The 14,963-nt window shown below is 35.7% G+C and overlaps 1 protein-coding gene across 1 annotated transcript in view; it reads left to right on the top strand.

Moving 5' to 3' along the window:
* Window positions 1–3,602: 3,602 nt before the first annotated feature.
* LOC141341221 (E3 ubiquitin-protein ligase MARCHF4-like) overlaps window positions 3,603–14,963 on the top strand; it is a 32,286-nt gene continuing 20,925 nt past the window's right edge. Inside the window, exon 1 of the mRNA XM_073846369.1 lies at window positions 3,603–4,609. Coding sequence (XP_073702470.1) covers window positions 4,259–4,609 — 351 coding nt within the window. The 5' untranslated portion in view covers window positions 3,603–4,258. The remainder of the gene's footprint in view (window positions 4,610–14,963) is intronic.

Here is a 14,963-nt window from a genome sequence, read left to right as displayed (position 1 = left end):
ATAAAGATATGGATGGATAGATGGATAGATAGATAGATGAGTGAATGAATGGATAAATTGGTGGATGGAGGGATGGATGGATGAATGGACTGATAGATGATGGATGGATAAATTGATAGATGGATGGATAGATGGATGGATGGATGGATAAATAGATGGATGATGGATGGATAAAATAATGGATGGATTGATAGGTGATGGATGGAATTGACAGATGGATGGATAAATTGATAGATGAGAGATGGATAAATTGATTGAAGGATTAATTAATAGATGGATGAATGGATGGATTGATAGATAATGGATGGAATTGATGGATGGATAAGTTGATAGATGCATGGATAGTTTGATAAACGTATAGATAATGGATGGATAAATTGATTGATGGATGGATTAATAGATAGATGAATAAATAAATTGATGGATGGATGGATTGATAGATGATGGATGGATAAATTGATGGATGGATAAATAGATTGATGACGGATGGATTGATAGATGATGGATGGATAAATTCATGGATGGATAAATAGATGGATGATGGATGGATACAATGATAGATGGATGGATTGATAGATGATGGATAAATTTAAAGATGATGAATGGATAAATTGATGGATAGATGGGTGGGTGGGTGGATGGATGGATGGATGGATGGATGGATGGATGGATGGATGGAAGGTAGGATAAATGGATAGATGGATGGATGGATAATGGAGTCTTCATATATAGATGATGGTTTTGACTAAATGGATGGATTGATTGATGGATAATGGATGGATGAATAGATGGGTGATAAATGATTGATTGATGGATGGATGAATAAATATATGATGGATGGATGAATTGATAAATGGGTGGATGGATGGATTGATGGATGGATAAATTGATTGATGGATGGATGGATTGATAATGGATGGATGGATGGATAAATTGATAGATGGATGGATGAACAGATATATACATTTGATTTGAGTATTTAAAAAGGGAACACATACACACACAATTTATACAGTAAATAAGAGACACTTTGCACCAGATTTAGAGGCAGATGAAGATTTTAAAATAACCTTTATTGGCATATGACACCATTAAATGAGTCTCAAAAATTGATGTGCACAAATTTTAAAAACAAAAAATAATGCATTTTGGCACATTTATTTCTATCCTGCTCCTTTTCTTTTCACTTTAAATAATAGAAGTTACACAGTTCACAGACTGATGGCCAACTTCAATCCCAGGGTCAGCATCATCATGTCTCTCACTCACTCACTCACTCACTCACTCACTCACTCACTCACTCACTCTTTTTTAATTTACTTTTTAATTTATGCTTTAAACAACAGATACAAACAAATACAACAGATATTATAAAGTCAGGTAAACAAAGGGTAAATAAAAAAAAATAGTAGAAAAGAGAATAAAAATAAATAAAAAGTTAAAATTATTGAGATGCATGACCTTTACATTAAATCAAAGTCTTTATATATAGATGATGGACTTTGGCTAAATGGATGATGGTTGGATGTATGGATAAATGGATGGATGGATAGATGGATGAAGGATGGATAGACTGATGGATGGATAAATAGATGGATGGGTGGATGGATGATGGTTGGATGTATGGATAAATGGATGGATGGATAGATGGATGAAGGATGGATAGATTGATGGATGGATAAATAAATGGATGGGTGGATGGATGATGGTTGGATGGATGGATGGATAGATAAGTGGATGGATGATGGATGGATGGATAAATTGGATGGATGGATGGATGATGATGGATGAATAAATCGATGGTGGATGATGGTAGGGCTGTCCCCGAATAGTCGAAGATTCGATGCATCGATATGCGGAGCCTGATTCGACCACCGATCTCACAGTCGAATCTTCGCGGGTGAAACGAGCATCACACCATTTTGGCAATATAGGGGTGCTCAATGTCTAACTGCACACAGAACTGCTAGATTTTGTACGGACATATTAAGTTATATACAGCCTTAGATTATGATAATGCAGTAAAAACAAAAGTGAAAAGAAAGAAGCGTTCAATAAATATTTTTAACGTGTTTGTGAACAAATCCAACCACCCCTGTGACAGATTTAATTTTCACTTGCCCTGATCCATGATGAGATGAGGACGGCAGGGATTAGGCGGCGATCACACCGAACGCGTTTTTGCCGTTGGAGGCGCCTCTTTTGAATGGTTTTCTGTTGGCAGTGAGCGTTCTGCGCTCCGTTAATGCGTCCCCGGCGCCTCGCGTTTTTGCAGGAGCGCTCTGAGCGCCTGAAGTTGAAAAAAAATATCAACTCTGAGCGGAAAAACGCCCAACGTTATTCGCGTTCTTTCCCATTGTCCAATCTTTCGGGTCTTCGAAAGTTTACCGTCGCTTAAAAAGTCCGGAGACTGCAAGAAATAGAGGAGAAACCTTTGGTGTCTATCATGGGAAACCAGGGGCTGTATTATTTAGGGTTTCTACTAATATGACAGTTTAATTAAATGCAAAAAACTAGATTTTAGAGCGTTCGCGCTATAATCCTTTGATTTGACTGACAGGACAGCTGTTTTGGTCGTTGCTTAGCAAAAAAGGCAGTGCTGTGCGCCTTGCGTTTTTAGAACTAAAAGACGCGTTCTGTCTTTTTATTTAAACTAAATAAGTTTGTCTGTCAGTTGGCAGGCAGTTTTGGTCGCTTTATTAAAAGTTGTTGCTGTGTGCAGTGTGTAAAATAAAATAAAAATTGTTTTACCCTCCTGCTGACTATAGTGTCGTGTCCCTCCTATCCCATTCACACACACACATAAGCCTAGATGATTCGACTATCGGTCGACTATAGAAAGATTCGAAAATTCTGATTCGACTATGAAAATTCTTAGTCGGGGACAGCCCTAGATGATGGATAAACTGATGGATGGAGGATGGATAAATTGATAGATTGATGGATGGATAAATAAATGGATGATGGATATATAAATGAATGATGGACGTATGGATGAATAAATGGACAGATGGATGGATGGAAAGATGGATGGCTGGATGGATGATGGATAGATGGGTGGATGGATAAATGGATTGATAGATGTATGAATAAACAGATGGGTGGGTGGATGGATGATGGTTGGATAATGGGTGAATGAATAATGGATGGATGATAGATGATGGATGGATAAATGGATAAATTGATTGATGGATGGATGAATAAATGGATGATGAATGGATAAATTGATGGATGGATGGATGGATTGATAATAGATGGACAGATAAATGGATGATGGATAGATGAATGGATGGATGGACAGACAAATAGACAAAATTATGTGCACAAATCTTAAAATAACACACAAAAAATAATTAATGCATTTTGATTGTAGTCGATAAATTTGTGACTCACATTATTTCGTGCAACTTTAGCGCCTTTATTTCTATCCTGCTCATTTTCTTGTCACTTTAAATAATAGAAGTTACACAGTTCACCCCAGACTGATGGCCAACTTCAATCCCAGGGTCAGCATCATCATGTCTCTCTCTCTCTCACTCACTCTCTCTCTCTCCGCATCACTCCGCGTGTGTGACGTGTGTTCGTGCGCTGTCCCGGGAATCTCAGTGCTGAAACCGCCGCATCAGCCACACGGAGACACTCCGACACCGTCCAGCGGAACCTGAACTCGCGGCGTGATCGGATTACACATCCCCGATGAATTGTCCCGCGGAATCGCGCGAACGCGACGCGAGAAACTGCAGCAGAATAACATTTGCCCACAAAGCGACCGAAGACATGCGGCGTCCGCACGAAGACGAAGAAGCATCACCTGCAGAAGCGAGGAGGTATCGCTTTAACCTTTAGGTGCAGATACCTGAGTGATTTCACACCACTGAGGGATGCTGCTTTAACACATGTGGCATGCGACTTTGAAGCTTTACTTCGCAGGAGAACATATAGATCCCAGACCCGATGGAATGAATCGATCTTATGGCTTCTGACACCTGTTTACTGCCTTTTCGTTATTTTTTATCTCATTCAGGATGCAAGATAGATATCCACCTAAATAGCATCTTTGTACGTAAATTTATCTTGCAATCAATTTTAAGCTAAATTCCAAAAGTATGATGTGCGAAAGTGAACTTAATGCAGGTTGCGACTTTTGTTGAGGAATACCATGGCTTTCGTGCATTCGCTTTTCACAGCCTAAACTAACAGGGAGTCTATAAACGTGCACTAATTGATCCTGGACAGTCTCGATTCTCCTCGTTCTTGGATGCTGCGCGGTCACGGCATGCTGAAGAGCCGCTGTTGCGTTCTCTTCAGTGACCTCAAGGTGTTTCTGCTCGGGCCACAGGCTCCTACAAACCCCATGAGCGGACAAACGGCCAGAATCAGCCCGTATGCCTCGGATAACAACAATACCTTGCGAGCCCACCGGCTCCGGCACTGGAGTACCCCGTCCACAGAGGACGCTGTCGGGCCGGAGGCGGCTGCAGACGGATCCGGGTGGACGGGCGCCGCGGCGGATGAGTTCCCCAAGGACCGGAGGGATGACAGATTCTCCTTCATCAGCTATGCAGAAGGAACCCCGGTGTGCAGGATATGCTTCCAGGGGCCGGAACAGGTAGAAATCAACCCTACAGTTCAATAAAGTAAACAAATGTACATGATAAATGAGGTCATTTAACAATATAGCCTAGTGAAAAGTGTTTTGGTTTTATGAAACTTATTCATGTATTCCAGAGATGGACTGGGGTTAAAATTCGGCCCTGGACAAATCCAGCCCATCCGGCCCACAAGTTCCCTCTTGAAAGTTTTGTTGGGTTAAAGAGCCTTTATTTGGAGTAAATAAATTAATGAATAAAACAGGACAGAAACAAATAGTGATAAATACTGCTGAATTCAAATGCAACTTAATAATGTATTTTGTCACATAGAAATGCATGCAGTAAAGCATTGATTTTAAGCTATTCTGTAATAAAAATCATTTCCTCACCCTTATGTCAGTCCAAAACTGACTTACTTTCTTCTGTAGAACATAAAAGATATTTCATAGAATGTAACCAAACATATTTGGTTATTCTTGATTTCTACTCCATAGACAAACATTACTTGAATTTCTCAAAGCCTTCCTTTATGTTTCACAGAAGAAAGAAGTTCATACAGGCTTGAAATTACATGATGTTGAGTAAATGATGAGAATTTTTATTTTTGGGTGAACTGTCCCTTTAAGAACTTTAATATTTTACTCCAATTAAAAATGAATTACAACTAAACATTTAAAAAGAAAGAAATTGTTGCTTAGAATCCAAATTATATGGTATAAGTAAGATAGTGGCCACAAGAAAACATTACCATGGTTATATGGTTTTCAAAATAAATAGTAATAAGAAATGATGAAATTTGTAATAAATAAAAAAATGGACTAATTATTTATTGATGTTTCAAAGCCCAGCATAACCTACAGAACCTTTAATGTTCTCATATTACATGACTGTATAACACAATTCTGTGTTGCATCTGAATGGATCAACCACACTTGGATAACCCATACTCAGTCTAACCCACACTTTTGGGCTATTTGCAGTTTCGAATCGCTTCAGCGATCGGCCCACCGGGAATGTCCTGCTCCCGATGGCCAGTACATCCCTGGTGTTAACTACACAATTATATTGAGTAAAGAAGGAACTATACATCTCATCATGTTGGTTCCACTACTACTGTAATTAAAATTTCTGCACTATTTTTTAACGTGAATGTTCGAGTCTTCCGGTGTATCTTGCTTTCAGTTATCTTTCTCTACAGAAACAGTCCGTTATGCAGGTTAATATTGCAAATTGTTGTTTCTTACTATTTTATTTATTCATTCATAAACAAGTTTGTATCATCAATAGTTTTACGTTTACTGCATTTTGAGGTTCTTTAGCAATTAATGAATCGGAAGTTTCACACATCCCCAGAAAATAGCTTACTTCTGCTTTGCAAAATAAGGTGGATATAACTTTAAAAAATTCTGGTGTAGCAAGTTTCCATTTTTGCATAAAATTATAAACTTCGGAAAACATATAGTGCAAAAAAAAGTTTTTATAAGGTGTAATTAACCATTATTAGAGTTTGTTTCCACAAAAATAGGCTACTATTTCAGCCTTTCTACTTCAAAATGACATGTTTAATTTAATGTGGCATTTCCTCGTAAATATTTGTGAAATTTACCAGCAATCTCTTGAGTGAAAATTGTGACCCTGGACCACAAAACCAGTCATAAGGGTCAATTTATTAAAATTGAGATTAAAATCGAGCTTTCCATTGATGTATGGCTTGCTAGGACAGGATAATATTTGGCTGAAATACAACTATTTGACAATCTAGAATCTAAGGGTGCAAAAAAAAAATCTAAATATTGAGAAAATCGCCTTTAAACTTGTCCAAATGAAGTTCTAATTAAAAAATAAGTTTTGATATATTTACAGTAGGAAATTTACAAAATATCTTCATGGAATATGATCTTTACTTAACATCTGAATGATTTTTGGCATAAAAATCAGTCATTTTGACCCATACAATGTATTTTTGGCTATTGCTACTTGCGACTGGTTGTGTGGTCACAATTGTTAAATAAATCCAACAGTAAATCATACACCATTATTACACCAGTATTCAGTGTGTGTGGTTTTGATCTTTTGATCTACAACTTAAATTACACAGTCAAACTCTTAATAAAATAATTAATTTTTACCAGACCAAAACATGAACATGGAAAAAAGGCATGTGAACAAGGTTCAACTCAGTTACGACGGACACTCAGTGATTAATTACCAGCAACGGTGGTATTTAAAGTCCATATACACTGCCATTCCTTGCCTGGGCCTATTAATTAAATATTCATGAGCTAAAGCCAATGGCCACTCCCCCAAGCACAATGCACAGATGTGCATACAGAACTTCAGATGAAACTTCTTTGCTTTCATGGTGTATTTTAGTTGTTTGACATAATGGTGTAAATTAAAAGCACATTATTTTTTATTAAAATGAAAAACAGTTCACATTTATCAAAGCAATTTACAAGATTCAAAATGTGATCAAACTTTAATGCCAGTGCAAGTTTTAAACAGTGTTCTTATACTTTTGACTAATGAATTTCAATAACATGGTTCAGTGATATATTCTTATGTTTATGACTTTTAGAGATTTGAATAACTTCCACGAGGCCTTGTTTAAATTAACCTCATGATTTTAAGGTCACAGCCTTGCAAATGGCAACGGAGTATTTACTTTTCTTAATGCGCCTTGTTTTAGTAGGAAAACTGTAGCTCAGAGCAGACCTCATGAATTATTCATGACGATATGCAAATTGTTTCCACTTCAAAAACCTCTGCACCGTCTTCACCCAAAGGGAAGGTGATTCACCAGAATTTACAACAGAACGACATTTATTTCACACTTGTTTCACTGATACATTTGAGCTCGTGCCAAGTCAGAGTAAATGAAAAAAGAGAGCGGGTTGAGCGTTACCACACGCAAACTCCCATGTTACCTGAGATGATACTCACCTGTACTGAAAGAAGGAAACCTGAGGCGAGTCGGCAGAGAGGGATCCACTTTCCTCCTCAGAGGGTTATAAGCAAAGAGCAAACACCTTTGATCACTAGTTACAGACAAGACCGGGGCTAGTTGTCACAACTATGAGATTTTTCAAAGTTGCATGCTTTTGGTTTAAAGTCGTAAATAAAACAAAGACTATTAGAGTATGTTTTAGAACAAAATACTACTTCAGACTTTTTACTGGCCATTTCTTTGTGCTTATATGAGACCCTGGCCCACAAAACTTAATAAAAGTCTTAATAGCAGGGGAATATTTGTAGCAATAGTTAAAAATACAGTGTATGGGTCAAAATGATCAATTTTTCTTTTATGCCAAAAACATTAGGATATTAGGTAAAGATCATGTTCTTTTAAGATATTTTATAAATTTCCTACCGTAAATATATCAAAATGTAATTTTTGATTAGTAATATGCATTGCTAAGAACTTCATTTGGACAAGTTTAAAGGTGATTTTCTCAATATTTAGATTTTTTTGCACCCTCGGATTCCAGATATTAAAATAGTTGTATTTCAGCCAAATATTGTCCTAACAAACCATACATCAATGGAAAGCTTTCAGATGATCAAAAAAATTCACTGGTTTGTGGTTCAGGGTCACATATGTGAAATTTGCTAGCAATTTCTGAGTGAAAATTGTAAATACACCATTTTTAGTGTAGAAAATAGCTTTGAAATGTAAATTCAGCTTATTAATTTTAAAATCTATTGACCCAAACAATGATTTGATATTTTGTGCGTACACTGAAAATAACTATTTGTACTCAGAAATTCCTATTAAATTTAAAAGAAACAGCAAATAACACATTATTAAAACAGTTTTAAAATATTACTCTTTTTTTTTAAACATACTCAAATTATTTTTGTATTATTTACAACTTTGAAAAATAATTTTACAGTGTGCACAGGAAAAAAAAGGTTTAGGAATAATTTTAATTTAGAAATTGCTAGTAAATTTCACTAAGAATTACAAATAAAAGTATGCAACACATTGAATAAAACATGATTTTTGAAGTAGAAAAACTAAAATAGTATTTTCTTGCAAAACGTACTACAATGAAATTTATTTGTAACTTTTTATTTGTAACTGTATTTTTGCTTTGTGTTTGTAATTGTTTAAAACTGGCTTTCTGAAGTCACCTTTCCACCGTAGTGGGGCATGTTGTCACAATGGTAAAATGCTGTTAGAAAGCTCATTTTAAGCTTATATGTGTTGTTATATTAAATTTTTAGTGTGGAAAATAGCTTTTGAATGTAATTTAAAAATCCGTTTTTTAATTCATGATTATTTTAATGCATATACTGAAAAGAACAATTTTCTCTCAGAAATTCTTATTAAATTTAAAAGCAGCTTTTAAGTAGAAAGTAGAAATAGTACTTCATTTTTAAAAATACTCCAATTATTTTTGTATTATTTACTGCTTCAAAAAAATTATTTTACAGTGTGCATGAGAAAAAAGGTACGTAGGAACAATTTTAATTTAGAAAATTCTAGTAAATTTTACTAATAATTACAATGCAACACATTGAATAAAACATGAACTTTTGAGGTAGAAAAACTCAAATAGTACTCGATTTACAACTTTAAAAAAAATGTTTACAGTGTACCTCTTACGTTTTTGCTTTGTGTTTGTAAATGTTTCAAATCATCTTTCTAAAGTCACGTTTCCACTGTAGTGGGGCATGTTGTCACAATGGAAACATGCTGTTAGAAAGCTTATTTTAAGCTTTTCCCGAAAGGTCAATATGTGTTAAACGAACTGTATCTCTTTTTCCTTACCAACAACAGCGGAAATGCTCGGCGTTTGTGTTTACGGCACTTATGAATCAGAGAAAGTTCCTTTGAGGCGCTCAGTGTTTTTATTAAGCGCTCCATAATGACACAATTTGAACTCGGATTTAAACAAACCCATTGTGCTCATGCAATTATAAGATTGTTGCCCCAAAGCGAGCAGCGTGAAGTCTTTGAGAAGCTCTGCTGTAAGTGTAAAGAGCTGAAAATGTGAGCGCAGGCGAACCCGAGGGAATGATTTCAGACGATTGTTCCAGTTAGACAGTGATCAGATCTTCTCTCTTGTGCTTTTTGTGTGCAGAGACGAAGCAGAACTGATGTTTTACAGATACTACATGATGGAAAGACGTGTCTAGATGAAGGGCAGCACTTTGATTTTCTGTCTTTTGTTGCTGTCTCACTGATTCACGATTGCTTTCTGCTGATTCAGCAGGCTGTGGTTCAATGGCGCTATGAAAACATCCTGTTTAAATGTGTAAGACTGAGATTTAGGACTCTGCTGCATCTTTCAGACAGCTTTGACTGGTGTTTCGTTTCAAAATGTAATGAATGTTCTTGAAGTGTCATGTCACATTGCATTAACCAGACATCTTTGTCTTAACAAATGCACCTTGACTAGATCTGAAAAGCACAAGGAATGATGATTCTGGTTCAATGCAAGTTCAGAAATTTGTTTTAAAGGACTTAAATGTCATACTATAGGTGTTCATATTGAACTAATGTAGAATTAGTGACCTTGTCTGTGTAAACTTTTACCTTAAACCTCAATATCATAATTACATAATGCCGGTACATGCAAAAATATTATTTTCCAGTACAAATGTTGAAACTTAAGAAGCAAAATGACTTAAGAAGTACTTTTAAATGTAGCCAATTTAAAAGAATAGTTCACTCAAAAATAAAAATTTGAAACTTTACACCCACTCAAGCCGTCCAAGATGTTCGTGAGTTTGTTTCCTCATCAGATTTGGAGAAAAATAGCATTACATCACTTGCTCACCAATAGATGTGAATAGGTGCCGTCAGAATGAGAGTCCAAACAGCTGATAAAAAAACACCAAGTAATCCACACCACTCCAGTCCATCAGTTAACATCTTAAAAAACCAAAAGCTGAGTTTGTAAGAAACAAATCTATCATTATGACATTTTCAGCTTTTGAATCAGGAGAGAAATCTGCACAGATCAAGCACTGTTTACAAATGAACATGAACCTTTGAAGTAGATAAACTCAAATAGTACTTGATTTACAACAATTTTTTTTTTTTTTACAGTGTACCTCTTATGTATTTGCTTTGCGTTTGTAATTGTTTAAAACTGTTTTAAAATCGGCTTTCTAAAGTCACGTTTCCATCGTAGCGGGGCATGTTGTCACAGTGGAAAAATGCTGTTTTCCCAAAAGGTCAATATGTGTTAAATGAACAAATCTATCATTATGTTTACAAATAAAAACAGGCCAAAACAGCTTTAAACAAAATATGTGTTTGGATTTTGATGTGAGAGACAAAACAAGATGGACCTTTTTACTGGAAGAAGCATTATTATGGATTATAGACTCATATTTGGCCGGAAACAATAGTTTGAAGTTAAAAATGCCTTAATGATGGATTTATTTCTTACAAAAATACAGTTTTTGACTTCACAAGGTGTTAACTGATGGACTGGAGTGGTGTGGATTACTTGTGGATTATTGTGATGTTTTTATCAGCTGTTTGGACTCTCATTCTGACGGCACCCATTCACATCCATTGGTGAGCAAGTGATGAAATGCTACATTTCTCCAAATCTGATGAAGAAACAAATTCATCTGAACTATTCTTTTAAATTGCCTACATTCTGTTAGATGAAAAAACAAACTTATCTACATTTTGGATGACCTTAGGTCGAGTAAATTTAACAATTTGGGTGAATTATTGCTTTAAGTGAGTTTATGCTGAAAAAATATATATTATCGGTCAAATTCAAATCTCGGTCGTAAAAACAAATTTTTTGTTTGTTTGTTTGAAGCAGAAACGTTTTCAGAAACAAAACTCAAAATTCAAAACTAAGATTTGATGAATGGTTTGTTAGGATAGGACAATATTTGGCCAAGATACAGCTATTTGAAAATCTCGAATCTGTGGGTGCAAACAAATTTAAATAAAGACATTGAGAAAATGTCTTCAAAGTTGTCCAAATAAAGTTCTTAGCAATGCATATTACTAATCAAAAATTACGTTTTGATATATTTACAGTAGAATTGACCAAATTGACCAAGTGTCTTCATGGAACATGATCTTTACGTAATATCCCAATGATTTTTGGCATAAAAGAAAAATCCAGGGTCACATTTGTACTTAAAAACAAGACAAAAATACTGAAGAAGAAAATCATTTTCGCAGCGTAAAGCTAGTAACATTTACAATATGCATGAGGATAGAGACTGTTTACATTTAGCAAACCAGTGAGGTCTATAATACCTGGAGAGAGCGATCTGTTAGCATTCTTGTTTTGAGGCTTGTTGGCCGGCGTTTGATCCCTTAGAAGTGTGCAACCTGCTGTCGCTTTTTTGATGTAGCTTCAGCATCTTCCAGCACCGCACCAGAGGTTTATGGATCTAGAAACAATGCAGACACTTTATGTCAAAATAAATACATTTTTACTTAATAATTGATGTACAAACTGGCTCTGTGCATTACTGTGGTGAATTCTGCTTTTTTAAAATCTGAGAACTTGTGTTGAACCCAGAAGATTGCTTTCATTTGTGGCGTTCACTTCGTGAAGTTTCTCTGCTGTTTTCACCTCAGCTTTTTGTAGACCTGCAGAGACACAGATTCAGACAAGAGAGAGATGTACAGTCACAGAATCAATCTGCTCCTGGGATCCCTGTGGTATTACGTGCCTCAAACATGCTTTTACTCCAGAGAGCCTCGACATCTGTACTGCCATTTTAGCAGACAAAGAGATTCATGAGAAAGAGATGGAAAGAGTTTAACTGAGAGTTTGAGAAGCAGACAAGCATGCAAGAGTTTTTACCTCATTTAAAAGAACAAACAAGTGTTACAGTACATAAAATATTACAGAAACAGCTGTGTAGATACAGTCACAGTCTAAAATCAGAGTAATAGTTCATCCAAAAATCAAAATTTGCAGAAAATGTTCTCACCCTCAGGTCATCCAAGATGTAGATGAGTTTGTTTCTTCATCAGATTTGGAGAAATGTGTCATTCCATCACTTGCTCACCAATGGATGTGAATGGGTGCCGTCAGAATGAGAGTCCAAACAGCTGATAAAAACATTACAATAATCCACAAGTAATCCACACCACTCCAGTCCATCAATTAACTGAGAAAAACTGGAGAGTTTAACTGAGAGTTTGAGAAGCGGACAAACATGCAAGATTGTTTACTTCATTTAAATGATCAAACAAGTGTTACAGTACATAAAATATTACAGAAACAGCTATGTGGATACAGTCACAGTCTAAAATCAAAGTAAAAGTTCATCCAAAACTGAAAATTTGCTGAAAATGTTCTCACCCTCACGCCATCCAAGATGTAAATTAGTTTGTTTCTTCATCAGTTTTGGAGAAATGTAGCATCACTTCACTTGCTCACCATTGAATGTGAATGGGTGCCATCAGACTGAAAGTCGAAACAGCTGATAAAAACATCACAATAATCCACAAGTAATCCACACCACTCCAGTCCATTAATTAACATCTTGAGAAGCCAAAACTGAATGTTTGTAAGAAACAAATCCATCATTAAGATGTTTTTGAACTTTAAACCCTTAACTCTGGACAAAATACAAATCCATAATCCATAATAATGCTTCCACCAGTGAAAAAAGTCAATTTTGTCTTAATCAGGAGGGATATCTGCATAATCAAACACTGTTTACAAGCCAACACAGTCCAAAACAGGACTTAAACAAATATGTGGGTGGATTTATGGATTCTATGGATTTTGTCCAGAAGTGATTAAAAATGTCTAAAAATGATGGATGCGTTTCTTACAAACGCATCTTTTGGCTTCTCAAGATGTTAACTGATGGACTGGAGTGATGTGGATTACTTGTGGATTATTGTGATGGTTTTATCAGCTTTTTTAGACTCTCATTCATCAGATCCATTGATGCGAAAGTGAAAATCTGATGAAGAAACAAACTCATTTACATCTGGGATTCCTCGAGGGTGAGTACATTTTCAGCAAATTTTAGCTTTGGTTGAACTATTCCTCGCAGTTTTGTCATTTTAGACCATGCAGACAGTCAATTGATGAAATAAAGAGCTTTCGAAGCAACATGAAGACAAATGTCCAGCACAGCTCTTCTGGATGTCTTTATGGCCACGTCGGATAAGGACGCATTATTTTGCATGCAGTAATCATGCGGAGGCACGGCTCTGTGCATTCACAATAACACAGGTCTACACTCCACTTCTCTGCCACATTACATTCACATCACACTGAATGGAGGCCCAAATTTTCAATGTCCCTCCAGCAAGCCAATGATGGAAAATGCTATTTCAGAACGGCTTAAGGCTGCGCTTATGTGCCGCCTTTTGTTGTCCGGTACATTCGTGCATCATTAAGAGTCAAAGGCAGCCCTTCCTTGGCATATATTTTGTTATTTACAACAGATTCAATTCATTTGGCCTCTTTAGAGCAGCGGGAATGTTGCTGGAAAGTGGAAGTGGTTTGTAAACCAGAGTGCTGGGCTTTCAAAGGACCTTAGATGGCATGTAATAAGTATAAATGTGCTGGATACACACATATTTAAGCACAATATTATTAGTTTAGGTTACTTAGAGGTTTCCTTTTATCTCATGAAAAGCATGGTACATGTATAGCAAACAAGATTTTTCTAATTTATAACATACATGTGGAAAAGTTGTTGTTTGCCAGCTAGCATGAACTCAGGACATGAAATCATGTTTTAATTCACATGGAACCAAATAAGGAATCAGTCTGACACATTTAGTAAAATGACCTACTTACCATAAATCTGAAAAGTAGGTCTGATATGGATATCTCCGTATGGATTACTGCACTCGGCACTTTCTGTGAACAGAGTACAAATGATCAGTGCAGGAACGAGCTTAACCTTCAAATGTTCATCACCAACCCTTAAGAGGACTTTTATTTTGTTCCGTTTTTGCAACCTTGATAAATGCATATTTTTTGTTTTTGAAAAAGAAAAATGTCTAGTACACTACCAGTCAAAAGTTTTTGGACAGTAACATTTTTAATGTTTTTAAAGAAGTCTCTTCTGCTCACCAAGCCTGCATTTATTTGATCCAAAGAACAGAAAAACTGTAAAATTTTGAAATAATTTTACTATTTAAAATAAGGATTTTCTATTTGCATATATTTTAAAATGCATTTTTGCCATAATTCTTTCCACTCCAGTCACATGATCTTTTAGAAATCATTCTAATATTCTGATTTGCTGCTTAAAACCATTTTTTATTATTATTATAAATCTTTATAATCACTTTTGATCAATTTAAAGCAGTCTTGCTAAATAAAAGTATTAATTTCAAAATTTTTTGTACAAAAAAAAAATAATAATAAAAATTATACTGACTAAGCTTTTGAATGCTAT

The sequence above is a fragment of the Garra rufa genome, chromosome 8 (genome assembly GCF_049309525.1).
Source record: "Garra rufa chromosome 8, GarRuf1.0, whole genome shotgun sequence".
NCBI lineage: Eukaryota > Metazoa > Chordata > Actinopteri > Cypriniformes > Cyprinidae > Garra > Garra rufa.
The sequence above is the reverse complement of the archived record's forward strand: the minus strand, read 5'-3'. Positions and strand labels throughout refer to the sequence as shown.